Here is a 27741-nt window from a genome sequence, read left to right on the forward strand (position 1 = left end):
CCCCTTAGTTTGACTCTTGACCATTGGACTGAAGTTAAGGATAGGGCTCACCGATCTCTCCCTCCAGGTTAAAAGAAGATCTTGGCAAACTTTCTGCTCTGTGGAAGGGCCCACTTTCAACATGGGCTGGCCGAAAGAAGGCTCTTGTAATCTTGATATCATTCAAGCAGTTTAAAAAGTTGTTTTTCTAACAGGTCCAAAAGGCTACCCTGATCAGCAGCCTTATCCTGGTTTGGGAAAATCTTTCTCAGAATCGCCCCCCTTGGTTCCGTCCCTGGGTTTCTCCTCGCCCGGCACAGGTACCAGCTGCCTGAGTGTCAGCAGATCGCCCCAAAAAGATTTATCCAAACGCCCAGGCGGACCTACTCTTATCTGTTCCTCCTCCTGTTTCACTCCCTCTGAGGGACTGAGGGACTGGCTGTGGGAACCTGGATTAGGCGGGCCGGGATCCCAGACACTGCTGTGGCACTCCCTCTCCAGGCATTTGGGCCTGAGGGGGCAAATGGCAAATGGGTTGCAGCCTCTGCAGTATTGGCCTTTCTCTTTAGCAGATTTATATAATTGAAGTTAACTGTCCTTTTAGATCAGCAGTTATTGCAGACTCTTCACCACTGAGGAGAGAGAGAGCATCCTCCTGGAAGCCTGGAAAAATGTCCCAGGACCTGATGGACACCCTACCCATTTGCAGAATGTTGTAGATTTCAGTTTCCACTTGACGCGGCCGGATTGGAGTTTTAACACTGCCAAAGGTAGGGAGCACCTTCGAATCTATCGCCAGGCTCTGGTGGCTGGTCTCAGAGGGGCTGCAAGGCGCCCCACAAATTTGGCTAAGATAAGAGAAGTTCTTCAGGGGCCCGCTGAACCCCCCTCTGTGTTCCTCGAACGCCTCATGGAAGCTTATTGCAGGTGTACTCCATTTGATCCAGAGGCAGAGGAGCAGAGAGCCTCAGTGGCAATGGCCTTTATAGATCAGGCAGCTGCAGATATAAAGAGAATGCTTCAGAGATTAGACGGGCTAAGAAGATATTCCCTGCAGGATCTAGTGAAGGAAACTGAGAAAGTGTATAAGAGAGACAGAGGAAGAGAGAACAAAAAAGAGAAAAAGAGCAGAGAAAAATTAAGAAAGAGGAAAAAGAGAGAGCAGACAAAGATTAAGGAACAGAAAGAGAGAGAGGATTGAAGGAATAGGAGATAGGAAAAGAATTTGATGAGAATCCTGGCCACTGTAGTCAGGAACAGGGAGAAGAATAGAGGAGTATTAATATAGAAAGATAAGGACCCTGGGCAACTGGCAGTCTAGAGAAACATTAACCAGAGATCAATGCGCCTATTGCAAGGAAAAAAGACACTGGGTTTGGGACTGCCCAGGGAAGAGAGACTAGATTGGAAGCCCAAATCACCTTTTCAAGAACGGGACCCTAAACAATGGACAGAGATGGCCGTTTTTTTGCAAGTACTAACTGTATGTAAAGTTAAAGGATGAACATTGCCTCTTTGAGACATCCCTGCCCCCTGGTAGCCAACCAGACTGGATAGACCGGCCCGAAGAACGTGGGCCAAGACTGCCGGAACGGGATGAGCAGTGAGACCTAGCTCCCTTCCATGCCGAAGAATGCGAAGATGGGACCTCTGCCCTGCTAGAAGAGCTGGCTCGACTAGAAAACTGGACATCTGCAAAGAAGACCCAGATCTGCCAGAAGCAGACGGCCCACAGATGTGTCCAAGCCATTCGACCTTTATGTGCATGAAGAAGGAGGTGGCCAAAGGGGTGCTGACCCAACACTTGGGCCCTTGGAAGAGGCCAGTGGCCTATCTGTCAAAGAAACTGGATCCGGTGGCCACCGGCTGGCCCCCTTGCCTGAGAATCATCGCGGCAGTGGCCCTTTTACTTAAAGACGCAGACAAGCTCACTTTTGGACAAGCAGTAACTGTCCTGGCTCCCCATGCACTAGAAAGTGTAGTGTGCCAACCGCCTGACTGTTGGCTGTCCATTGCTCGCCTGATACATTACCAGAGCTGCTCCTGAATTCAGAACGGGTAAAGTTTGCCCCTATAGCCCATTTCAACCCAGCCGCACTTCTGCCGGACATCGACCCTGGAGAGGCGGAGCCCCGTAACTGTCAGGAAATTCTGGCTGAGACAGCGGGAATCCGTGGAGATCTAAAAGACCAGCCGCTGGCAGATGCGGAAGTCACCTGGTTCATGGACGGTAGTAGCTATATGGCAGAAGGTAAGCGGATGGCAGGGGCGGCGGTAGTGGATGGACAGCAGATAATATGGGCTAGTAAACTGCCTGAGGAGACTTTGGCCCAAAAAGCAGAACTAATAACATTGACCCAGGCCCTGAGGCTAGCAGAAGGAATAAAGGCTACCAACTCTGGAGGACGGAGACAGGCCGTATTGTCCTTCCAGGAAAAAAAAGCTAAAAAAATTGTGCAGCAAATACATAAGTTGACCCATTTAGGAGCAAAATGACTGGCAGCTATGCTCAAAAAGACTGGTTATTACATCATAGGACAATTGGACTTAATTGAAGAAATAGTCTAAAGCTGCACGCCTTGCCAACAAGTTAATGCCCGTGGAGGAACCGTAGTAACAGGAAAGAGACTAAGAGGAGACAGACCAGGTGTTTATTAAGGAAGTTGATTTCACAGAGGTCAAGCCTGCTAAATACGGGAACAAATATCTCCTAGTCTTCGTAGATACCTTTTCAGGATGGACAGAAGCCTTCCCGACCAAGAAAGAGACTGCCACAGTAGTGGCTAAAAAGATTTTGGAAGAAATCATCCCCCGGTTTGGAATACCGCAGGTAATAGGGTCGGACAACGGACCTGCCTTTGTTGCCCAGGTGAGTAAACAGGTGGCCACTATACTGGGGATTAATTGGAAATTACATTGTGCCTATAGGCCCCAGAGCTCAGGCCAAGTAGAAAGGATGAATAGAACCCTAAAGGAGACCATGACTAAATTGACCTTAGAGACTGGCCATTCAGATTGGACGGTGCTCCTTCCTCTAGCTTTGTTCCGGGTGAGGAACACCCCTTCCATGTTTGGACTAACTCCCTTCGAGATTCTGTACGGGTCCCCACCCCCCCTTAAGCAAAATGCTCGAACCCATTTACTGTACTAATATTAGTTTACACTCTAGGCTCAAAGCTCTACAGACAGTTCAGAACGAGATCTGGTCCCAGCTACGTGAAGCCTATAAGCCAGGAAACCTTTGCGTGCCACATCAATTCCAAGTAGGAGACTCGGTCTACGTGCGGCGGCATCGCGCATCTAACCTCGAACCTCGCTGGAAGGGCCCCTACTTAGTGCTTCTAACAACACCCACGGCTGTCAAGGTAGATGGGATCGCTGCCTGGATACATGCCTCCCATGTCAAGCCTGCCCCGACTCCTGCACCGGAATGGACGGTCCAGAAAACTGACAATCCTCTTAAGTTGCGTCTCCACCGTCTGCCTACTCCTGCCACTACAGACAAAGTGTGAAGCCGATTTCAGTCCACATCAGCCTCAGCTACTCACTTGGCAAGTAGTCTCCCAAACTAATAATGTAATTTGGTCGACTTCTACAATAGCTCCCCCTGGGACGTGGTGGCCTGATCTGACCCCTGATTTATGTACATTAGTAGCCGCAAGCCTCCCAGATTGGGAAATACAGCGAGAGGAATTACAGCAACTACTTTTTTATGTGTGCCCTAAGGAGGAATTGGTAATGAGAGATGGGTCCTGTGGAAAGGCAAATGACTATTATTGTGCTAAATGGGGCTGTGAGACCACTGGAACTGTTCCATGGATTCCGTGGGCCATCAGACGGGTGGACCGGATACAAGTTGCACGCGGCACAATCACGCCAGGTGCCTCGAGACTGACTCTTTGTCGACCCAGTGATAGGTGGAGGGGCACCTATTGTAGAGATTTCCCTTGTAATCCACTTAATATTACCTTTACCTTAAATGGCAGACATGGAGCTTCTAGATTGCCAGAAGAGAGAATGAAGTGGGTGAAGGGTAGAACCTGGGGTTTACGATTTTACTTGTCAGGACAAGATAGAGGCCTAATTTTCACCATTCGACTTAAAATCTCACCTCCGCCTACCGAATCAATAGGGCCCAACCTCATTATTCATGCACCATCTAATGTTCACGAACCAACCCCGGAACAGTTTTCCTCTCTGGCCCCTAGAGTAGAAACTGTCCCGCCGCAGAGTAGTTGGCCATCCACTCAAGCTAATCTATTAAAAATAATCGACAAGGCCTTTCTAGCCCTAAATGTGACCAACCCGGAAGCCACAGAAAGCTGCTGGCTCTGTTATAATATTGCTCCTCCCTATTATGAGGCTGTGGCATGGAATCAGTCTCAACAAGTTTTAATTATAGACCCTGTTGCACCTATGGGCGCTAGTCCAAAACCGGCCAGGCTTACTCTAGCAATGGTTTCAGGTAAGGGACTATGCCTAGGGAATGTACCTACCACTCATCACCACCTTTGCGCCGATTTTGCCAAGACTTTGCCAAGCGAGGGCTATATCACAGCGCCTACAGATGGATGGTGGGCCTGTGGTAGTGGCCTAACACCCCATCTCTCCCTCCAAGTATTAAGTTTGACTTCTGATTATTGTGTACTAGTCCGCGTGTACCCAAGAATAATTTATCATCCAGACTATGATTTCCTTAATGCTCTGCAAGAAAATAGGGTTAAAAGGGAGCCAGTGTCAATTACTCTAGCAGTTTTATTAGGCCTCGGAGTAGCAACTGGAATTGGAACCGGAGTCGCAGCTATAGCCACACAAGATTCCAAAATGTCAGAACTTCAAAGCATAGTTGCAGAAGATATACGAGCACTGGAAGATTCAATCTCTAAACTTCAAGAATCCTTGACCTCCTTGTCCGAAGTAGCTCTCCAAAACAGGAGGGGATTAGATTTAGTTTTCCTCCAACAGGGCGGATTGTGTGCAGCTTTAAAGGAGGAATGTTGTTTTTATATAGACCACTCCGGAGTCGTTAAAGATACCATGAAAAAATTAAGAGAAAGATTGGACCAACGAAAATGGGAACATAAAGATAGACAGGGATGGTTTGAATCCTGGTTTACCCAGTCTCCGTGGTTGACCACCCTTATTTCCACCCTGACTGGGCCCCTCCTAATTCTATTGCTATTGTTGATTCTCGGCCCTTGCATTCTTAGCCGCCTAATCGCTTTCATTAGGGAGAGAATTAGTGCTGTGCAAGTCTTAATGTTAAGACAACAATATCAGTATGTAAATTCTCAAGATACAGAAACTGAAATCCCATGATTGGGATTTAGTCACAAGAAAAAGGGGGGAATGAAAAGGACGATTTAAAATAGAGAAATTTAACTTGCTTTCTGTACTTTACTTGTCTTACTTGCTGAGAATAGCTGAATAGGATGTCTTTGGTAAATGATTAGGTTCAATTGGGATTCAGGACACAAAATTCAACAGTGGCCCTGAGATAAATATCTCAGCAGGAATCAAGATAAAACAGTGAGGAGCCGAAAAGTCCCTGACTTCTTGGAGGAGGCTCCAAAGGTCTGAGAAAAGTAAACTTGGTCTGAAAAAGAAGCAAACTCAAGGAAAATTGTGACAAAGGACTAAAAGAAACAGCAGTCTTATGATGTAATGGTCAGGAAAAAACAGCCCCTAACTTTATTGTTTTATGATTCTATTTGTACCTATTAGTAAACTATTTTTCAAAATGCTGTATCTGAGTGATTTTGACCTATAAAAGCCATGTGGTGTAGCGACTGAGTATGGATGTGCCACCCTCCTGCGTGAGGAACTGGCCTCCATCCCAGCGCGCTGGCATCTGAATAAATCCTCCTGCTTTTGCATCAAGCCTCGTCTTCGTTGATCATTGGGGAGACTCACTTTCTCGAGAGTCGGTAAGGCTGTCCTCACTTCGTGTGGCCTTACAGTGGGGCTGCATGACCCTAACCCTAACCCTGCATGAAGTTCTGTAAAATCATGCTGGAGTACTATAAATGGCAAAGTTTAAACTATGGGTTAAGAATCTACTTAAAAACTCTTACTAACTTAAGACTGTTAATGCTAAACAAGATGTAACTGCATACAAACTTTGATGTTAAGTTTATACTCAGCTGTTATATATGATGAATGTTAATGTTGAAACTTTCACTGTTCCTCTGCCACTCTGCTTTTAGTTAAACTAAAAAACATGTTGCCTTGGGAGCATTTACAGCTGTTATTTTGCTATCTTTTACCAAGGACCCCTAGATGCATTCCCTGGAAAATACCTGGCTGCTGTGGCCCCCTCTCTGCACCCTTTCTCAGCTTGAAGTAGAGCGAGCACCAGCCAATCATCCCTGACAGGCAGCCAGGGACCATTCTCTGGGAAAAAAGAATGTGGAGCAGTTAGATAATAGGCAGTTGGGGTAGGTGGTCCCTGGTGAAGTTATTTTTGTATAACATATTAGTATTGCTTCTCCCCATTTTCAGCTCTTCCAAGGGCATGTTCTCCCTAGCTACATCTTTCAGGCCTAATTTTACAAAACACAAAAGGGGATTTGTAGAATAGCATTGAGAATCTTTGCTATTGTGGGAGACAATAGCCAGTTGACTCTCCCCTGAAGGAGCCAGAAGCAACTGATAAGGAGATGAATGAGCAGGATACATCCTGTTCACAGTTTAGATAAAGAACCTGCTAGAGGAATTAGCTGTGTTTTGGGGAACTAACTGTACCTTGCTATTGAGATGTAAATGGCTCAAGCCTATCTTCCCTGGAGAACTACCTGAAAACCTTCCTTTACAAGTCTGGTCCTGAGCCCAGAGCAGTGGCCTAGTGGCTAAAGTCCTCGCCTTGAACAGGCCAGGATCCCATATGGGCACCGGTTCTAATCCCTGCAGCTCCACTTCCCATCCAGCTCCCTGTTTGTGGCCTGGGAAAGCAGTCGAGGACAGCCCAAGGCTTGTGACCCTGCACCCGTGTGGAAGACACAGAAGAGGTTCCTGGCTCCCGGCTTCGGATCGGCACAAGCACCAGCTGTTGCACTCTCTTGGGAAGTGAATCTTCGGACAGAAGATCTTCCTCTCTGTCTCTCTTCCTCTCTGTAAATCTGACTTTGTAATGTAAATAAATCTTAAAAAAAAAAAAGTCTGATGCTATCCATAAACTTCAGCTATTGCGAACATCAGTCAGTAGAACAGGCCTGTTATTGTCAGGTCAATGCTCCAAGTTCTTGCTATGGGAAAACGACAGCCACCCATGCCATCTCGGATGGGCTCACAAGAACCACTTTCCCTTCCTCAGGGCTTACTAGGAACACTTGGGGGGTCAGGCATCCCTGTCATGTGCATTTGAGCCAGGAATTTGGCCCACAACCCCGTACCATATGCCACTGCCCTCTCGTTCACCAGGGAACATTTCACCCTCCTCCAGGGCCATCCTGGATTCAAAACGCTTTCTCCTGCAGTTCACCGGTGGACCATCAGCTGCTGCTGATGTGCCACCTGCCACAAGACAGCCAAACGCTGATGTGTGTTCTCCACAGAGTTCTTCTCCCCAGCACAGGCAGAGTAGCAACATGCCTGGATCCCTCCTTTGTGCTCGCCACTCTCACAACAGGCAACGGCATAAGTTGTGCAAGCCAGGGGGACAGGCACCCTCACCAGCCTGGTGAAGGAGCTACTGAAGAATTCAGAATCCAGCAAGGGTTGGTATGGTGTGGTGTGGTGTGGGGTGGGGTGGGGCGGGGCGGGGCGGGATATTCTCTCTGTGGGTCAAGCCTCAACATCCCAGGCAGACACCCTGTATGGGTGCTGCGTCAAATTCTGGCTGCTTCCTCTGCAGTCCAGCTCCATGCGACTACTCCTGGGAGAGGAGCAGAGGATGGTTCAGGGGCTTGTGCCCCCATGCTCCTGTGCCCTTGTGGCCCTGTGCCCCTGTGGGAGATCTGGAGGAAGCTCCTTATTCCCAGGCTTGTCCTGGCCCAGCCACTGCTGGCTCTGGTGGTGGTCCCTGCAGAAGTGAGCAAGCATATGCAAGAAAGATTGCTGCCTCTCCCTCTCTGTTGCTCTGTGTTTCAAAGCAAATAGGACAGAGGGAGGCTGGCAGGTAGGCAGGCAGGAAGAGACAGAAAGCTGCTGGGCTCCTGGGAAGGAGCAGGCTGTGCTGTGCTGTGGCTCTAGACTGCTTTTTTCCGTGTGAATGCAGACCCCGAGGGCGTGCGTAAGGACTCTGTCATGGAACTCCTGTGCAACCTCTGTCAAGAGGGTCTTGAGAGAGAATGCCTCTCTGGGCTGGGTCGGCTTCCCTTGATCTGGCAGGAGGAGCGTCCTGCAGTGAGTGCTATTGGCCACGAGAGGGCACGCAAAGCCACCCTTTGTACCCCAGGTGGGCTCAGGCCTTCTGAGTGCTAGACAGCCCAGCCCTGAGCTGCCCCAGCGTCAGGTGGGGGTCCCGGACAGGGCTCCCGGACACCTGTCGTTAAAAGACCAGGGGTCCAAGGCCGAACGGCCCACATATCAAGGCCCAGGAGGGGGTGTAGGACGCTTGGTGCCTAGCATGAGCCTGGGCCTCTGTGGTAAAAGTGTCAGGGTGCCTTCACCAGCAAGATACTCCGTCAGGACACCCAAAGAACTCTGGGAGTTGCAGTCCCACGTCAGTCTGCGTGCTCAGGGCTCTGTGGGAGTTGCAGTCCCACGTCAGTCTGCATGCCCATGGGCCCTTTGGGAGTTGCAGTCCCACGTCAGCATGCTCAGGGCATTGTGGGAGCTGGGGTCCTACGTCAGCACGCTCAGGGCACTGTGGGAGTTCGAGTCCCACGTCAGTCTGCGTGCCCATGGGCTCTCTGGAAGTTGTAGTCCCACGTCAGGCCACTTAAATACTCTTGCCGCTGGCGTGAGGAAGCATTTTGAGAAAAGATGTTCCACTAGGTAGCCTTCGAACGGGCGCTCTGGGACAATAGACACCATCCCCTTGTCTCTCGAGGTGCATTCTGAGACGTCTATATTCCCAGCACCTTTCCCCCCCCCCCCCCCCCCCCCCCCCGCCGAGCACAATCAAGCACAGCTGAGCCCAGCAGAGCTCAACCGAGCAGGCATGCAGTGCTGTGTTCGTGTTGCAGTGCAAGGAGATGGTCAGGCTTTTATTTTTATTGGAAAGGCGGATATACAGAGAGGAGGAGAGACAGAGAGGAAGATCTTCTGTCCAATGATTCACTCCCCAGGCGGCCGCCACGGCTGGAGCTGAGCCAATCCGAAGCCAGGAGCCTCTTCCGGGTCTCCCACGCGGGTGCAGGGTCCCAGAGCCTTGAACCGTCCTTGACTGCTTTCCCGGGCCACAGGCAGGGAGCTGGATGGGAAGCGGGGCTGCTGGGAGTAGTACCGGCGCCCATATGGGAGCCCGGGCATGCAAGACGAGGACCTTAACCACTTGCGCCACCGCACCGGGCCCAATGGCCAGGCTTTTGGGGCACACTTGGGAACTTGTACTGCAGGTGGCAGAAGTCATGAGCAGGTATGACGGTGGCCAGGGAACCACTTGGGCCTGGACAAGGGAGCGCTTTCAGGGCCTGTGCTCCCGGCAGCACAGGCCTGGACCCCTGGACTATTTCACCGCAGCCCTTCCTGCACTCTGCCCTGAACCCTTCTTTTGGAGAGGCTCTTTGGGGAGGTGCTCCCCCGTATCCCTGCCCTCTACTCACACACTCGTTACCCCTTCCCCGCTTGCCCGTGCCTTGGCCGTGCACCCCAGCCCCTCCTGGAGGCCCTCCACAGCTGTCCTGCCTACCCCTGCCCGCTCAGTGCTTGATCCAAGTTGTCCTGATAGACACCGCTTTCCTGCTCGCTTGCTTAGTGCTGGTCTCTGGCAACAGGTCTGTTATCCTCCTGCTTTTTGGCAGAAGCCCTGCCCTTCCTCGTGGGTGTCTTCAGGCTCCAGGCCTTCTCCGGCGCTCTCTCTGGTGGCTCCACACCCATTTTCACAAGACACTTTCCTACCTGGTCGCTCGACAGCTCAAGCCCACGTGGATGGCTGCGGCCTCCCCACAATGACCTGCTTGCTTGCTTGCTCTTCGTGTGTCAGTGCTCATGACCCCCTTTCCCAGGTGCTAGAGTCTGTCCCTGCCCTCCTGCCTGCCTGCCCACTGTCTTTCTCTCCTACAGGGCCCGTGTGTGTGTGTGTGTGTGTGTGTGTGTGTGTGTGTGTGTGTCCATGAGGGCCCACAAGCCTCCTCTTGCCACAACCTCGGTGGCATGGGTGTCCAGCGTGGCCTCCCATGCCATCTCCGGGCATGGGCTCATGAGGACCCCTTTCCCTTTAAAGTCAGGGGCTCCGAGGAAACACTCGAGGGCTTAGGCATCCCTGTCGTGTGCATTTGAGGCAGGAATTTGGCCCCACGGCCTCCAGCCAGATGCTGCTGCCCTCTCGTTCACCAGGGAACGCTTCACCCTCCACCAGGGCCATCCTGGACTGAAGACTCTTTCTCCTGCAGGCCAGCCGTGGACCATCGGCCACCGCTGATGTGCCACCTGCCACAAGACACCCAACGGCTGATGTGTGTTCTCCACAGAGTTCCTTCTCACCAGGACAGGTAGAGTAGCAACATGCCTGGATCCCTCCTTTGTACCGGCTGCTCTCACAGCACGCAACGGCATAAGTTGTGCAAGCCAGGGGGACAGGCACCCTCACCAGTCTGGTGAAGGAGCTGCTGAAGAAACCATCGAGGGGTGGAGTCGGGTGCTGTGGGGTGGTGCTGTGGGGTGTTGTCCCAGTGGGTCAAGCCTCAGCCTCCCAGGCGGATGGTCTGTATGGGTGCTATTTTAAAGCCTGGCTGCTTCCCCTGCGGTCCAGCTCCCTGCTGGTACTCCTGGGAGAGCAGCAGAGGATGGTGCAGGGGCTTGTGCCCCTGTGCTCCTGTGCCCCTGTGCTCCTGTGGGAGATCTGGAGGAAGCTCCTGATTCCCAGGCTTGTCCCGGCCCAGCCGCTGCTGGCTCTGGTGGTGGTCCCTGGGGAAGTGAGCCAGCAGATGCAAGAAAGATTGCTGCCAGTTAAACTGCATAACCACCTGGAAAGTGCGCAATCCAGGAGTGAGAGACCTGGGAGGGAAATAGTGGGTTCCCCCCCTCTTGGGTTACGACTTCCACGGGTTGGCACAAAAACTAGGACAGGGGTTGGGGTGGCTAGACAGAGAGGCACTCATCGACACCCGTGAGGGCTTGGTTGTTGAGCTGCTTCGATGGATCTAAGCTTCAATGCCATTTGCCGTGTACGAGAGCCAAGGGGGATGTGGGACAGACTACACTGGTCTGCTACACATACTGGCAAACCAGGGTAGGGGGCAGGCCTGGTGGGGGTTATTGCGGGTCGCTCTCACCAGGCTGCAGCTCCCACAGGTTTATGTGAGGGCCAAGTATGCGCTGTGCAGAACCAGTCTGGACTGCAACACCCATTGGTTCCAGTGGAAAGCAGGGCTGAAAACAGAACCAACCCGGCAATTGCAACCACCAGCTGACCAGGGTGATGGACTGTGCCGGACCCTGTACTTGCTGGTGCATACAAGAATCTGGCCTGGGAACACCTCAGACGAAGTTTCTTTGGCGATCTCCCCAATTGAAATGCCAGACTCAGAACCCTAACCATGAAAGGACAGAAGATGGAACAAGTTAATCAACCACCTCAGCTATAGGTTGGCCACAAAATAACGGGCAAATAGAGACGCTATGATGGACAATGTCAATCAGTGGATTTTTCAACGACCTCATCGTGTTTGGAGGGGCGAGATTGGCAGCGATTCATAACTGGTGAACTATTGAAACCTCTTGAGCGAATATCTCAGAGCATGCCCCACTTGCAGGACTTGGGGTTAGGGTTATATCTGCCTTTCCAATGAAAAAATAATAAAAATAAATGTTTAAAAAAAAAAGCATCCCATATAGCCTCCATTTCTCATACAGCTCCCTGCTTGTGGCCTGGGAAAGCAGTAGAGGACGGTCCAAAGCCTTGGGACCTTGCGCCCATGTAGTAGACCTGGAAGAAGCTCCTGGATCCTGGCTTCAGATCGGCTCAGCTCTGGCAGTTGTGGCCGCCAGGGGAGTGAACCAGAGGACAGAAGATCTTTCTCTCTGTATCTCCTTCTTTCTGTATATCTGTCTTCCCAATAAAAACAAATCTTAAAAATCCCTGAAGTCACAGGAGAAGAGATGCCCACAAAACAATATGGGAGAGGGGGCCCAGCACGGTAGCCTAGTGCCTGAAGTCCTTGACTTGCGTGCCTGGAGTTCCCATATGGGCACTGGTTCGTATCCCCACAACCCACACTTCCCATCCAGCTCCCTGCTTATGGCCTGCGAAAGCAGGTGAGGACGGCCCAAGCCCTTGAGATCGTATCCTACACCCATGTGGGAGACCTCAGAGAGGCTCCTGGCTCCTGGCTTCAGATCAGCTCAGCTTCGACCATTGCAGTCACTTGGGGAGTGAATCATTGGATGGGGGAATCTTCCTGTCTTTCTTCCTGTGTATTTGACTTTGCAATAAAAATAAATAAATATTTAAAAAGAAATTTGGGAGAGACACTAGTTGGAGTCACTCTATGCGTATCAGGAAATGTACATTGAACAGAAAGCTCAGAGGTGTGGCATATGCAAGGGCACATACAGGCAGCTGTTTCACACACACAAAGCAGAAAATACAGAACTCTGAATTCAGCCACCCTACAAAAATTTCCATAAATAAGTCATATGTTTTATTTAAAGATTTATTTTTATTATTATTTTTTTTTATTGGAAAGGCGGATATACAGAGAGGAGAGACAGAGAGGAAGATCCTCCGTCCGATGATTCACTCCCCAAGTGAGCGCAAGGGGCCGATACTATGCCGATCTGAAGCCAGGAGCCTCTTCCGGGTCTCCCACGTGGGTGCAGGTTCCCAAAGCTTTGGGCTGTCCTCGACTGCTTTCCCAGGCCACAGGCAGGGAGCTGGAAGGGAAGCGGGGCTGCCGGTGCCCATATGGGATCCCGGGCGTGCAAGGCGAGGACCTTTAACCACTTGCGCCACCGCGCCAGGCCCAATAAGTCATATGTTTTAAAAGTTTATACACATAGGGCCCGGCACGATGGCCTAGGGGCCAAAGTCCTCACCTTGAACATGCCAGGATCCTATATGGGCTCTGGTTCTAATCCTGGCAATCCCGCTTCTCATCCACCTCCCCGCTTGTGGCCTGGGAAAGCAATCGAGGACACCCTAAATCTTTGGGACCCTGCATCCACATGGGATACCCGGAAAAAGCTCCTGGCTCCTGGCTTTGGATTGGCTCAGCTCCAGCCATTGCGGCCGCTTGGGGAGTGAATCATTGGACGGAAGATCTTCATCTCTGTCTCTCCTCTTCTCTGTATATCTGCCTTTCCAATAAAAATAAAATAAAATTGTATTCAAGTCTGACCTGGCCCACCTTGGAAACCTACGTGGTCGGTCTGCAGCACAAGAGTCATGTGTCCCCGCACGCAGGGGCGAGGCCAGATCGTGGGGGCCGGTGTTGACGACAGGTGCCTAATGTCTTCCTCGGTGCGGTGGTCACTGGGGCTCAGGCCCTAGGGTTGGAACCCCTCCCTGCCCACAAGCAGAGCCCTTTTTGGGGCATTCAGAACCGTGCGCGTGTGGATTCCAATAGCGCCTTCTCCGGGGAGGCTGGGGACGGGGAGCGGGTCTCGGGGAGCAGCGCCCAGCGCCGGGAAACCGGGAGAGGGGCGAGTGCGTGGGGAGAGCGCGTGGGGCGAGCGCGCCTCTTCCCGCCCGCCCCGGGCAGAGGGCTCCCACCCCAGGCAGCTCCACTCCTTCCGGCTGCCCCTGAGCGCCCCCGCCCCGCCAGTCTCCCCCTCGTGATTGGCCGCGGGTGGATACATTGAGCGACCACTCCAGTCCTGGGCCAGCGGGCGACGGTGCCTCCGGTCCCGCAGGAGTGAGGAGCTCGTGCGGCACGTCCGCGCAGCGGAAGCGGGAAGTGGACGGTATTGCAGGTGAGTCGGCGTGGCGGGCGGGAGCCCTGGACGCCCAGCACGAGGTGTGAGCCTGGGCCTCCACCCGGGGCTGCACCCGGCCGAGAGCAGCGAGAGCAGCGAGAGCAGCGGGCACGGTAGGGCAGGTCGGTGAGCCCGGTGGAGGCCCCGCCCGGTGCGCGCTCCTTCCTTGCCGTCTGTCTTCCGGAGCTCCCCCACCTCCACCGCCCTGGTCTCCCGGAGCCCCGGTTTCTCGGAGGACGCGGGTCCAGGGCTTGGGACGCTGGCGCCGGGAGTGAAGACCCGTGAGAAGGTGACCCCGTGAGGGGGCGTCGGGACCGGGTGAGGGGGCGTCGGGACCCTGAGGGGGCGTCGGGAACCTGAGGGGGCGTCGGGAACCTGAGGGGGCGTCGGGACCGGGTGAGGGGGCGTCGGGACCCTGAGGGGGCGTCGGGACCGGGTGAGGGGGCGTCGGGACCCTGAGGGGCGTCGGGACCGGGTGAGGGGGCGTCGGGACCGGGTGAGGGGGCGTCGGGACCCTGAGGGGGTGTCTGGACCTTGAGGGGGCGTCGGGACCGGGTGAGGGGGTGTCGGGACCCTGAGGGGGCATCGGGACCGGGTGAGGGGGTGTCGGGACCCTGAGGGGGCGTCGGGACCGGTTGAGGGGGCATCGGGACCCTGAGGGGGTGTCGGGACCCTGAAGGGGCGTCGGGACCCTGAGGGGGCGTCGGGACCCTGAGGGGGCGTCGGGACCGGGTGAGGGGGCGTCGGGACCGGGTGAGGGGGCGTCGGGACCCTGAGGGGGCGTCGGGACCCTGAGGGGGCGTCGGGACCGGGTGTGGGGGCGTCGGGACCGGGTGTGGGGGCGTCGGGACCGGGTGAGGGGGCGTTGGGACCCTGAGGGGGCATCGCGCCCGGGTGAGGGGGCGTCGGGACCCTGAGGGGGTGTCGGGACCCTGAGGGGGCGTCGGGACCGGGTGTGGGGGCGTCGGGACCCTGAGGGGGCGTCGGGCCCGGGTGAGGGGGCGTCGGGACCCTGAGGGGGCGTCGGGACCCTGAGGGGGCGTCGGGACCGGGTGTGGGGGCGTTGGGACCCTGAGGGGGCATTGGGACCGGGTGAGGGGGCGTCGGGACCCTGAGGGGGCGTCGGGACCGGGTGTGGGGGCGTCGGGACCCTGAGGGGGCATTGGGACCGGATGAGGGGGCGTCGGGACCCTGAGGGGGCGTCGGGACCCTGAGGGGGCGTCGGGACCGGGTGTGGGGGCGTCGGGACCGGGTGAGGGGGCGTCGGGACCCTGAGGGGCGTCGGGCCCGGGTGAGGGGGCATTGGGACCGGGTGAGGGGACGTCGGGACCCTGAGGGGGTGTCTGGACCTTGAGGGGGCGTCGGGACCGGGTGAGGGGGTGTCGGGACCCTGAGGGGGCATCGGGACCGGGTGAGGGGGTGTCGGGACCCTGAGGGGGCGTCGGGACCGGTTGAGGGGGCATCGGGACCCTGAGGGGGTGTCGGGACCCTGAAGGGGCGTCGGGACCCTGAGGGGGCGTCGGGACCCTGAGGGGGCGTCGGGACCGGGTGAGGGGGCGTCGGGACCCTGAGGGGGCGTCGGGACCGGGTGTGGGGGCGTCGGGCCCGGGTGAGGGGGCGTTGGGACCCTGAGGGGGCATCGCGCCCGGGTGAGGGGGCGTCGGGACCCTGAGGGGGTGTCGGGACCCTGAGGGGGCGTCGGGACCGGGTGTGGAGGCGTCAGGACCCTGAGGGGGCGTCGGACCGGATGAGGGGGCGTCGGGACCCTGAGGGGGCGTCGGGACCGGGTGTGGGGGCGTCGGGACCCTGAGGGGGCATTGGGACCGGGTGAGGGGGCGTCGGGACCCTGAGGGGGCGTCGGGACCGGGTGTGGGGGTGTCGGGACCCTGAGGGGGCATTGGGACCGGATGAGGGGGCGTCGGGACCCTGAGGGGGCGTCGGGACCCTGAGGGGGCGTCGGGCCCGGGTGAGGGGGCGTTGGGACCGGGTGAGGGGGCGTCGGGACCCTGAGGGGGCGTCGGGACCGGGTGAGGGGGCGTCGGGACCCTGAGGGGGCATTGGGACCGGGTGAGGGGGCGTCGGGACCCTGTGGGGGCGTCGGGACCCTGAGGGGGCGTCGGGACCGGGTGAGGGGGCGTCGGGACCCTGAGGGGGCGTCGGGACCGGGTGAGGGGGCGTCGGGACCCTGAGGGGGCTTTGGGACCGGGTGAGGGGGCGTCGGGACCCTGTGGAGGCGTCGGGACCCTGAGGGGGCATCGGGACTGGGTGAGGGGGCGTCGGGACCCTGAGGGGGCGTTGGGACCGGGTGAGGGGGCGTCGGGACCCTGAGGGGGCGTTGGGACCGGGTGAGGGGGCGTCGGGACCCTGTGGGGGCGTCGGGACCCTGAGGGGGCATTGGGACCGGGTGAGGGGGCGTCGGGACCCTGAGGGGGTGTCGGGACCCTGAGGGGGCATTGGGACTGGGTGAGGGGGCGTCGGGACCCTGTGGGGGCTGACCGGGTGAGGAGGTGCTGGGACACGGGTTGAGGATATGTGAGGAGCTGCTGGGACTCGGGGTCGGGACCCAGTGAGGAGGCGGTGAGGGGTCAGGACCCCGTGAGGAGAGAGCTGGCACTGTAGTGAGACCTGGCGGTGGCACAGGGCACCAGGCGAAGTGGAGGCCTAGGCTTTAGCCCGGGAGCGTTTTTGGTAGGCTCTGGGTACAGACCCCGTTGCTCATGGCCGCCCTTTCCGGGCTAACCTGTGGAAGCTGAGCGTTTTCAGTGAGCAGCAGCGGCAGTGGGCAAGTGCCCCGGAACGCCTTGGGGGCCTCCCCGAGGAAACAGAATCAAGTTTATCTCATGCGGAAAAGGGAGGCTCAGGGAAGTCAGGTGACTGGGGGCAGGCTCTGGAGTAACAGTTAAGTCTGCTGGGGATCCCACCTATCGTTGTGAGGTATCTGGGTTCAAGCCTGGCCCCCAACTGCACCCTGGGAGGCAGGGAAGCAGCGGGTGATAGCTCAGGTGCAGGTGATCGGTTTGTGTTGTCCACGTGGGAGGTCCATACTAATTTTCACCTGGCTTTGCATAGCCTCTTGTGGATATTTGGGGAGTAGACTAGCAGGAGTTCTCTCCCCACCTCATTCCAATGACATCAGTAATAGTGTTGACAAAGAGGTGGACTAGAGCTGGCCACTCTCCCGTGGGGTCACCCTCTCAGGATTCAGACTTTTTCTGGTGGAGGGTAGAAGGAAATTTTGCAGGCGTGTGGTCCTTGGCCATTCCCAGTTGGGCACCACAGCTGATCTGGCATGGAGGTTGCAGTGTGGCCTGCTGTGTGCACATGGTCTGATCTTGGTCTTTGTTGGCAGAGTGGCATGATGCAGAGCTTCTTGATGTTGCTGAGGGAGCACGGGAACACCCACCCACCCCCGGCGGAGCTGGTGCCCCTCGCGGGCAGCCTATGCCATGACATCCAAGATGACCTCACTCAGATGCAGCCTTTGGTTTCTGCCATTCTGGACAGCCAGCTGTGCCCGCACCTCCTGGACAATGCAGATGTGGCCCTGGTGTGTGCCCGTGTCCTGGCCCAGCAGGAGCAGCAACAGGCGGCCTGCCGGCTTCTGGAGGTACATGTGGGCTCAGTGGCCATTGGAAGGAGGGGCAGGGTGCACCATTCAAGCATTATCCATATGCCGGGAGCTAGCAATGAGTTGCTGGCCCACATCTCACAGACCAACCCCTTAGGGCTGCTGCCTGGGAGAGGTGTTTTATACAAAGATTAGTTCCGGTAATTCTCACTTGAGTGAGTTACAAGCAGCTTGGGAATCTGAGTACTGTGCATCAAGTGGTGCCAGCTCATAAACACAGCAGGTGGAGTGAAACCTGATTTCTTTCTGGCTTTGAAGCGCTGACAGTGATCAGATGGCCAGGTACACCCATCATCACCCTGGTCCCCAGTCTGGCGGCACCTGGAATCCCTCTCAGTATGTCATTCCCTCTGCAGGAGGCCAAGACCTTGCTCTGTGCAGTTGATGCCTCCCTGGCCGCTTGATGTCACTTGTTCCAGGTTCTAGCTTGTGCCTGTTTATTCCTTTCCCACTGTAGCCCTCAGCACTGCTAACCGTGGGTCCATCCAGACCTGGTTCTTCCTACCAACATGTGGCTTTAGTGGACTCTCCTTGACAGGGTTGTCGGGTGCCAGGAGGCAGCCGTGAGCTGGTGCAGCTCTGGAACGACATTCACTACGACCTGGCCAGGAAGAAGCTGGGTGTGGCTGCGTTGACCCCGGTGCAGAAGTTCCGCTGCAGGAAGAGGTACTGCTGGGCTTTAGCTCTGTGTGTCAGGGGCTCCTGAGGGGTTGGCCATGCCCTTACGTTATTTTCTGTTGCCAAGCAAGGCTCACAGGTCTTGTTCTGAGTGCTACCCCACCCCTCCCTGTGGCTCCTGGAAGAAGAGATGGATTGTACTACAGAGGCTTGCTTGCAGGGAGGCCAATGTGAGGCAAGTCCTTCAGAGTCCAGCAGTCAGTGAGCCTGGGACCGCTAGGGCTGTGTGACCCACCACACAGAGGCTGACAGCCTGCCAGTGGAAGCCCAGCAGAGGCAGCCACTTGGTGACCAGTGTAGGGGTGGCATCCTGTCACTCAAGCTGTTTGGGGAGCACTCCCTGGGTCTGGATGCTGGGGCACCCTAGGCTTTGCTTTCCTGCAGGTGGCACTGACATGAGACCACGAAGTGCTAGCGGATCGATCATCGCTAGCAGGCAGGTCTCTGCAGAGACCGTGGTCTGAGGGGGCTGGGCTGTGGGGAGGGGCTTCTTCAGTGTTGGTAGTGCAGGTCTATCCCAGCCTTGGAAGGAGACCCTACCTGAGGGATGGTGGTGGTCTTGTGAGCACCAGTGTTTAAGGCAGAGGGAGTGGCAACCTCAGAGGTCTGGCTTAAGACCTCTGGTTTAGGGGATGTCCGCTGGCTGAAGGGGTGTTCACAGCCTTTGGAAAATGCAGCAGTGACCTTCGCCTGTAACCATAGGGACAGGTGGTGGCTGAATTTTCACCTGCGGGGAGAGTGACTGATGAACCACAAGGAGAGCCCAGGGCTGTATTCTGATGGTGCTGGCTGACCCTGAGGGCTGTCAGGAAGGGTGGTGTCTCTTTGCGGCTCAGGCGTTGTCCAGGACCCAAATCATGGCCCAAGAACAGTTGTATGCAGTGAAAAGGGAAGAGATTCCAGGGCTTTTGGCCCTGGGTTGGAACCAGGAGTGTGGTGGTTCTTGTTAAGGCACACAGGGCAGGGGTGGGGTGAGTGGTTCCAGGGAGATGAGCTGCATTTGGGATGTGTAAGGTGCCCACTGCATTATGTACGTCCACATAGGCTTTGCAGCTGAAATCTTCAACTGAAGTGATATTTGTCCTCAGTAGAAATGAAGATATATTCAGTGGTGGCGAAAAACTGTGACCAACTTGGACATGTCCCCTGCCTAGCTCCAGGAGGCTTCAATCTCAGGAGTAGTGCTGGGGATGTTGTCCAGTGGCCTGAGCAGCCTAGCTGCTCCTCATACCCCCTGCAGTGGTCAGCTGAGGAGTGGCCAGGGGGTGAGGGGAAGTGCGGGGTGTGGCATGCAGGGAGGGAAGTCCAGGGTGATAAAGGAGAACAGCAGTGACCCTCTGCTGCCCGTGGTGAGGGGAGGAGCTGGCTCAGTGACCCTGGGTGAAGCTAGAGAAGTTTTACTGGGAGAGCCCTGACTGAGGCAGCAGCCGGAGGGCTGGGGGGAGGTGAGAGCCGCCAGAATGTTTACCAGCCCCGATGCCTCTGGTGCAAGAAACACTTGAATTGGAATGGAATCTGGAAAGTCCTTAGGGAGGCAGGGAAGTGGAGCCAATACACAGAACATCAGCTGCAGCCTCATTGCCGGGGTCCCCATGTGTTTGAGGGGTGCAGTGGGCTGGCAGGCGCCATGGTGGCAAGTCAGTGATGATAACTCAGTGAAATCTAGGGAGGAAGTGCTGGGCAGAGAAGGGCGCAAGGGTATGGGGGTGGGGCTGCACTGAGAGATGGGTGGGAAGGCCAAGGACTTTGCCTCATAAGTCCCATGGGCAGACAGGGAGGACAGGGAAAAGCCACATGGAAATGTGAAAACATAGGGGTGGGAACCCAGATCCTGGAGCCCTCTTTGGGGGTCTTGGGGCTGAGCTCCCCGCCATGGCCTGCAGGTGTGTGGGTTAGACGCTGATTTTCACTTGTGGGACAGCCTTGCCTCAGAAATGTTGCTGTCACAGGGCAGGGGACCGCTGGGCCCCCTCACTGTGCTGTTCTCATCTCCTCCAGGAATCCCCCACCCGCAGGCCTCTGCCCGGATGGCCTCAAGAGTCGGAACTTCCCCAGAGAGGTCCGCAGGAGGCTTCAAGACTTTGCCTTGGCCGTGAGCATTAACCCCAGCAAGGCTCAGCGGGTAAGAACAGGTGGAAGCCTTACCTCTGCCTCAGCTGCCTGTCCCTGGGCCTTTGCCCCCACGCCTGTTCTTTATCCTCTTTTGGGAGGGCGTGCCCTGTGCCTAGTCTACAGAGGGCAGTCCCAGTCGCCTTCTTAGGTTCTCAGTGTGGCTGTAGGCATGGAGGCTGAGATGGCTGGTACTGGGTGTGGGTTGAGGGTAGGGGCATTGGCCCACAGTGCCTGGTTCCTGCTCCCTCAGCACATCCGTCCCGCGGTCGCATGGCTCCTCCTGGTGGCCTCTCCTGTCTGCTGCTTACTGGGCTGGGTTCCCCCTCTCTGCTGGGGCTTTTGCTCAGGGTCGCCCCATGTGTGGGGTGCATGGTGCTGGGGGCGGTGACTGCACACAGTGGGCCCCTCCCGAGGTTCAGGACACTGTGGGCCTGCTCTGCAAGGTTCAGGACACTGCGGGCCTGCTCTACAAGGCCTGCTGAGGCTCGGCTCCCTACGACGCTTGGCCTGGCCTTACTCCCGAACTGAGCCTGGGCCTGGGAGGTGTTGTGTCTTCTCCAAGCAGGTGGCTAGGAGAGGCCCTGGTCAGCCACCAGCGCAGCTGGTGCCGATTCTGCTGCCTTTGGAGAGGTCAGCTTGGTTTCTGTGGAAGTGTGGGCACAGACCAGGAGTTAACAAAGCTAATTGTGCTGTTTTCGGACAGGAGAGTTTGGCTTTGGAGACAAGCTTGACTGCAGAGCAGGTCTACAACTGGTTTGCTAATTACCGGCGGTGCCAGCAGTCCCTGCTCCAGCATGTGCAGCCAGCCCAGCGGGTGGTGGCCGAAGACCCCAGTACAAAGGAGAGACGTCTGGACCGCTGGTGTCATTGGTCCGGTGGGTGTCTCCAAGGCCCTAGCATCATGGTATCTGGAGGTTTGCTTTCTGACAAGCCCCCTCGTTGCATTAACTGTTACGGGACACTGGAACAGGGGCACTGTGGCTATAGGTGCAGACCTCACCAATGTTCAGCACAGTCAAGACCTCACCTGGTGGCCAGCTAATCCTGAAGGTAGAGAGAGTCAGACTGTGCCGAGGAATGGTGTAGGTGAGGTTGTAGGTGCCCGGCCCCCCACCCGTGTGCCCAGATTGCCATGTGGAGATAGATGGGCATCGGTGTGGGGATCAGGGAGTAGATGTGGGTCTGGGGATAGCTCACAGCAAAGATTGATGACCCAGTGGCCACACCCTGCTCTACTTGCTGGAAGGGAGGCCGAGATAGAGTCACGAAGCCTCTCCTTCCCTCTGTTTTTTCCAGCCTGACCCAGGGACGGCGTACCTCCGCAGTCTCCAGACGCCCTCCAAAGACCTTGGGAGGCCCTGGCCCTGGTCACAGACCTTCCTGGAGCTGAGACGATCTCAAGGCCCCTGGCTCCCAGGTACTGTTGTCCTCACGTGCTATGGGGCCATCTCACCTGTTCGTTCGCCTTCTCAGCTGAAGGTGAGGATGGGGAGTGGGCATGAGTGTGCTGGGGCCACCGCACAGGTACCAGGTCAGTGACTGCTGATTGATTGGAGGAAGGGAAGCCACGTCAGAGACAGAGCAGCTGTGACTCTGGAACCTGACATGGAGTGAGGCCCACCTTCATGTGTGTTTGGGAAAAGGGGGGAGATTGACTTCGCCTGCAGACGACCCCAGCTTTTGTGGTTTGTGAGTCTGCTGTAGTCTGTCTGTTGTGCATTCCGTGCAGTCAGCACCTTTCTCCTTTGCAGAATGCTGTCTGAGCACTCTGCTTTGTGTACTGCCAGGAAGACCTCGCAGAAGTAATGTGGGAAGGAAGAAGCTGAGCACCTGTAGCAGGCATTTTTGAACCTTGGAGAAGAAGTATATGGCTTTATTACAGGAAAACCAAGTGCACTTTTTAAAACAATATATTTGAAAGGAGAACAAGAGATTTTTTTTCTATTTTATGGTTCATTTCCCAAATGGCTTCAACAGTTGGAGCCAGGCGAGGCCAAAGCCAGGAACCAGCTCTTTCCGGGTCTTGCACTTGGGTGGCAGGGGTCCAGGCACCCAGGGCATCTTTCATTGCTTCCCCAGGTATATTGCTGGGGAGGTAACTTGGAAGTGGAGCAGCTGAGACTGCTGGGTCCAGTATGGGATGTCAGAGTTGCAGGCCACAGCTTAACCCAACACACTTCAACACCAGCTTCGAAAGAGTGTAAGTGAACCAAGAATCCAAGCTCAGACCAAGGCTGAGGCTGAGTCCTGAGGGCAGCTGGGGGTGTGGTTTCCTAGTGGTGAGGTGTCCAGAAGTCACCTAGGGGGAGGCCATGCTGCTGCTAAGTGAAGGATTTTTAAGCGTGTAGTGTTTTTTCTTGGCTTATTTAGTTAGTCCTTCTCACAGTAGGCAGATAGAGAAAAGGAGGAACAGGTCATGAAAGAGTTTTAGAATTTGATTTTTGCTGCTTTTCCAACCAGCCCATATTTGCTGCCTCATAAAGATAAGGAAAGTACAGAGAGCTCAGTGTTTGTCAGCTGTGGGCCTGAGGTTCATGTCAGGTCTGATCGTTAGGTCACACGCTTGTGTTGCATGTGGTCCCTCCTGAGGACATTTGTACCTGGGCCTCTGGTAGATTCGTATGACCTCGATTCCAGCTGTAAAATGGTGTGTTACTGAAGTCAAGGGAGGGGATGCAGTGAGCGTTCCTTGAAATGCAATGCTTCGTTACCAACTTCTGCCTTGTATGCCTTTAAAATCAACTGGCATTTATTTTCTGGACTATTGGGCTTTTGCTAATCATGTTAAGTTGCCAACACTGCATTGAAGCTCATTGTAAATAAACTATGAATGCTTTTGTGGTTGGTCTTCATGAAGTATCTCTGGAAGCCAGGTCTGGTGTAGTCTAGCCCTGGGTCTGGCGTTGCAGTGTGGTGCGTAAAGCTGCCCCTGCAGTGCCGCCATTCTGTGTGGTTGCTGGTTTAAATTTTAGTTGCTTCCTGCTGATAGCCTGGGAAAGCAGCAGAGGATGGACCAACTCCCTGGGTCTTTGCACCCATGTGGGAGACCCAGATGGAATTCCTGGCTTCAGACCAGCTCAGCCGAGCCATTTGGGAAATAAACCAGTGGATGGAAGATTTGTCTCTATGTGTTTTCTTTCTCTTTCTATAATTCTGCCTTTCAAATTAATCAATCTTTTACATAAATGTCTTTTGTATTTCTAGATTTTTTTCTTAGGAATACAGTCCTTGTAGTGGCAGTCATAGGTTTAGAATAGGGGCCTGGCGCGGTGGCGCAGTGGTTAGGGTCCTCACCTTGCACGCCCGGGATCCCATATGGGCGCCGGTTCTATCCCGGCAGCCTCGCTTCCCTTCCAGCTCCCTGCCTGTGGCCCGGGAAAGCAGTCGAGGACGGCCCAAAGCTTTGGGACCCTGCACCCGCGTGGGAGACCCAGAAGAGGCTCCTGGCTTCGGATCGGCATAGTATCGGCCCGTTGCGCTCACTTGGGGAGTGAATCATCGGACGGAAGATCTTCCTCTCTGTCTCTCCTCTCTGTATATCCGCCTTTCCAATAAAAAAAATAATAAAAATAAAGAAAACCCTTCTTCTTAAAAAAAAAAAAAAGAATAGGAGCAGTGTGTTAGTGCTGTGCTGGGCCCTGCAGCCTTTGTGGTTGAACCTAGACGAGCCTACATTGTGTAGCCCCCACTGTCGACTGAGGGACAGTCTTTGCTATGTTTTCCAGGTTCCTGCAGGGTGGTGAGATGCACCAGGAAGAGCATGGCCATGATCCTGCCTCCGTCCTCACCATCTGCCCTGGCTCTGGTCTCTGCACTCTGCCTGCCAACAGTAGTGTTGTGGAGCCCTCTCTGGTGGCCTCTGAATCATGGTTGATGTCCCTTGCGCTTGCATCCTCCAAGGATATTTCCTTGCAGGCTGGATATCTGGTCCCCAGTCACAGGCAGGACTTTGTGATGCACCCTGCAGATGATGCTCTGGCTGTGTCTGTTGCTGCCCTCAGCGATCCTAACCTTACAGGTGAGTCTACTTGGAGCAGACCGTGTCTGCACCCGGTACTGACCTACTTAGATCCTGTTTGTTGGTGGGGAGAGCCAGGCTCTTCTGCTGGGACTCCTGGTCTTTTTTTTTTTAAATATTTATTTTTATTATTTTTTCATTGGAAAGGCGGATATACAGAGAGGAGAGACAGAGAGGAAGATCTTCCGTCCGATGATTCACTCCCCAAGTGAGCGCAACGGGCCGATACTATGCCGATCCGAAGCCAGGAGCCTCTTCCGGGTCTCCCACGTGGGTGCAGGTTCCCAAAGCTTTGGGCTGTCCTCGACTGCTTTCCCAGGCCACAGGCAGGGAGCTGGAAGGGAAGCGGGGCTGCCGGGATTAGAACTGGCGCCCATATGGGATCCCGGGCGTGCAAGGCGAGGACCTTTAACCACTTGCGCCACCGCGCCGGGCCCGGACTCCTGGTCTTTAATTAGACCCAGACTCAGTGCCACCATAGCAGAGACTGCCCCACAGGCATCCTGGATCACTCATCCTCTCTTGTAAAGAATGTGTGCCCAAGCCTGAGAAGCAGGAGAGTTTCCACCCTTCATTCCCCTCTGTGGTGCTTGACTCAGCTGGGGCACCGACTGCTGGAGGAGGCCTGAGCTGCATAGACCCCTCTGTTAGTGTACTAGTGTCTCTTACTACCACTTAGCTGTCAGTGACATTTAAGAATATTTAGACATGGTTTGTACTCATCAAATGTAATGGAGTTGGAGTCCCTACCTTGTGAATCACAGTGCATTCACCCCCCTTTCTTACTGCTCAATGCATGGGTACCTCTCTGCAGTGTCTATTTGTTGGGAAGGTAGATTGGCAGAGTGAGAGAAACAGAAAGATGGCTTCCACTTGTCAGTTCATTCCCAAATGGTCACAACACGAGCTCTGGGCCACACCACGGCCAGGGGTTGGCAATTCCATCCTGGCCTCCCACAGGAGTGGCAGGCAGCCTGGCTTGGGCCATGTTCCCTACCTTCCAGGCACATTAGCAGGAAGCTGAATGAGAAGCAGCCAGAATGGAAGCCGGCGTTCCAGTGTGGGACACCAGCAGGTGCTACAGGCTGCCTTCTGAGCTACTGTGCTGCAGCACCAGACTTGCTTTTGTTTCTTACAGTTGTGCTTTTTTATTTTAAAAAAACATTGTCGGACCTGGCAGCGTGGCCTAGCGGCTAAAGTCCTCGCCTTGAACGCACCAGGATCCCATATGGGCACCGGTTCTAATCCCGGCTGCTCCACTTCCCATCCAGCTTCCTGCTTGTGGCCTCGGAAAGCGGTCGAGGACGGCCCAAAGCCTTGGGACCCTGCACCCGTGTGGGATACCTGGAAGAAGTTCCTGAATCCTGGCTTCAGATTGGCATAGCATAGGCCGTTGCGCTCACTTGGGGAGTGAATCATCAGATGGAAGATTTTCCTCTGTATCTCCTCCTCTCTGTATATCTGACTTTCCAATAAATAAATAAATCTTTTTTAAAAAATTGTCTCCCTTTGTAACAGGGATACTGTGTTTCACACCTTCTGTTTGGAAACTCGTTGCTGGGAGCCTCCTTTTGCCCTGTCATTTTTAGGTGAAGTGTCTGCAGGCCTGGTTGGAACCATGGTTCCCAGAGCTCTGAGCAGCTCCAGGACTGCTGGTTCACTGTCCAAATGTCTGCAACAGGAACCAGGAGCCAGGGGCTTCTTTCAGGTCTCCTTTGGGGCTACAGGGACCCAAGCTTGTGGACCATCCTCTCGTTTTCCCAGGGACTTTATGAGGAGCTGGATCAGAACTGGAGTAGCTGGGACTTGAACTGGTGCCCATATGGGTTGCTGGCATCACAGGCAGAGGCTTTACCCACTATGATATAAACTGGCTCATTTATTTGTTTTAAAGTGAGAGTTACAGAGAGATAGGGAGAGGCAGAGGGAGGTTTTCCGTCCACTGGCTCACTCCCCAAGTGACTAAAATGGCCAAAGCTGGGACAAGCCAAAAGCAGGAGCTTCATCTGGGTCTCCCACATGGCTACAGTGTTCCAGCCACTCACACCATGCTCTGCTTTCTGCAGGCCTTTACAGGCAGTTGGATTGGACTTAACTTTATTGCTACTCCAACATGCCTGCTCCCACCCTCCAGTTGCAGGTTTAGTTCTTTTCAAGATTTTTTTTTTTAATTTAATAAGAATGGTGTCTGCAGACCTGGGCCTTTTCAGTAACAGTCTGCTCTGCTCTATGTCCCAGCTCTCTCTCTCAGACACCAGTTGCCATGTGACACACCAGTCCTGGCCAATGTGCCAAGACTTTCCACTTTTGTCTTGAAGAAGATGGAACCCATCTTTCCACTATGTCTGAGCCCTGATATCCAGACTTTCCCCAGCTGGTCTGGAAGGCCTCCTTGGTCTGGGCAGGTAGCTACCAGGTAGACAGGAAGGAGGACAAAATGAGTCTCCCTGCAGGTTCTGAGATGAGGGCTGTTCGCATGCTGCTAGACTCGGGTCAGAAAGGATCACCCAGAACTGACCAATCCATCATAACTATTTTTTTTGTTTGTTTTATATAGTCTTATTTATTTGAATGTCTGAGTTCCAAAGAGGGGCTGGGAGAGAGGTGGATCTTCCTTTAGCGGGCTCACTCACCAGTGACTGCAGTGGAGCCAAAGCCAGGAGCCTGGAGCTTCACCCAGGACTCTCACGTGGGTGCAGGGGTCCAAGATTTGGGCCATCATCTGCAGCTTTTTCAGTTGCATGTTCAGGATGCTGGATCAGAAGTGGAGCAGCAGGGATGCTAACTGATGCTTATATGGAGGGACAAGTGGCTGAGCAGTACTGGGGAGGGAGGTGTAAGATCTTACATGACAAACAAACCTTTGTGTTTGTCTCCTAAGGACTAATAAGGCAATTACCAGTTGTGGTTGCAATGTTTTTTTCCTGAGTTTTTATGTTGCCACCCCAGCTAGCTGTGCTGGACTGTGTCACTTTCTCCACTCAGCTGTCTTTGTGTCCTCTGTGGGCTGAAATTGGTTTCTCTGCAGGATTTACTGACCCATCCAGTGGCAGTCTGCCGAGTGTGTACCTGGAGCAGGGCCCTGGCTCAGGCAGTGGAGGGGCAGTCCAGGTCGGTGGTTTCCTGGTGACGCAGCCCCTCATGCCAGCTCCTGACTTCTTTCTCCCCCAGAGGTAAGTGCCCCAGTCACAGGCTGAGTTGATGCCTGGCGTGTCGATGGGCATCAGCAGCTGGGGACTTCGGAAATTCTTCTACTGAGACTTCCGTGAGCCCCAGAAACCTTTGCTGTCGTTTTTTCCCAAGCAAA

The 27741-nt window shown here is 55.0% G+C and overlaps 1 protein-coding gene across 1 annotated transcript; it reads left to right on the plus strand.

The window, feature by feature from the left end:
* The first annotated feature begins 13949 nt into the window (after nt 1–13949).
* On the plus strand, nt 13950–22179 carry LOC121151197 (anomalous homeobox protein-like). Its single transcript, XM_040972447.1, has 7 exons — nt 13950–13995; nt 17348–17605; nt 18165–18292; nt 20303–20426; nt 21120–21291; nt 21834–21895; nt 22168–22179. The coding sequence occupies exons 2-7, from the start codon at nt 17354–17356 to the stop codon at nt 22177–22179; spliced, it is 750 nt and encodes a 249-aa protein (XP_040828381.1). The 5' UTR covers nt 13950–13995; nt 17348–17353.
* Nucleotides 22180–27741: the final 5562 nt, after the last annotated feature.

Source organism: Ochotona curzoniae, unplaced genomic scaffold, assembly GCF_017591425.1.
Source record: "Ochotona curzoniae isolate NIBS_2020 unplaced genomic scaffold, NIBS_Ocur_1.0 contig_2294, whole genome shotgun sequence".
Taxonomy (NCBI): Eukaryota; Metazoa; Chordata; class Mammalia; order Lagomorpha; family Ochotonidae; genus Ochotona; species Ochotona curzoniae.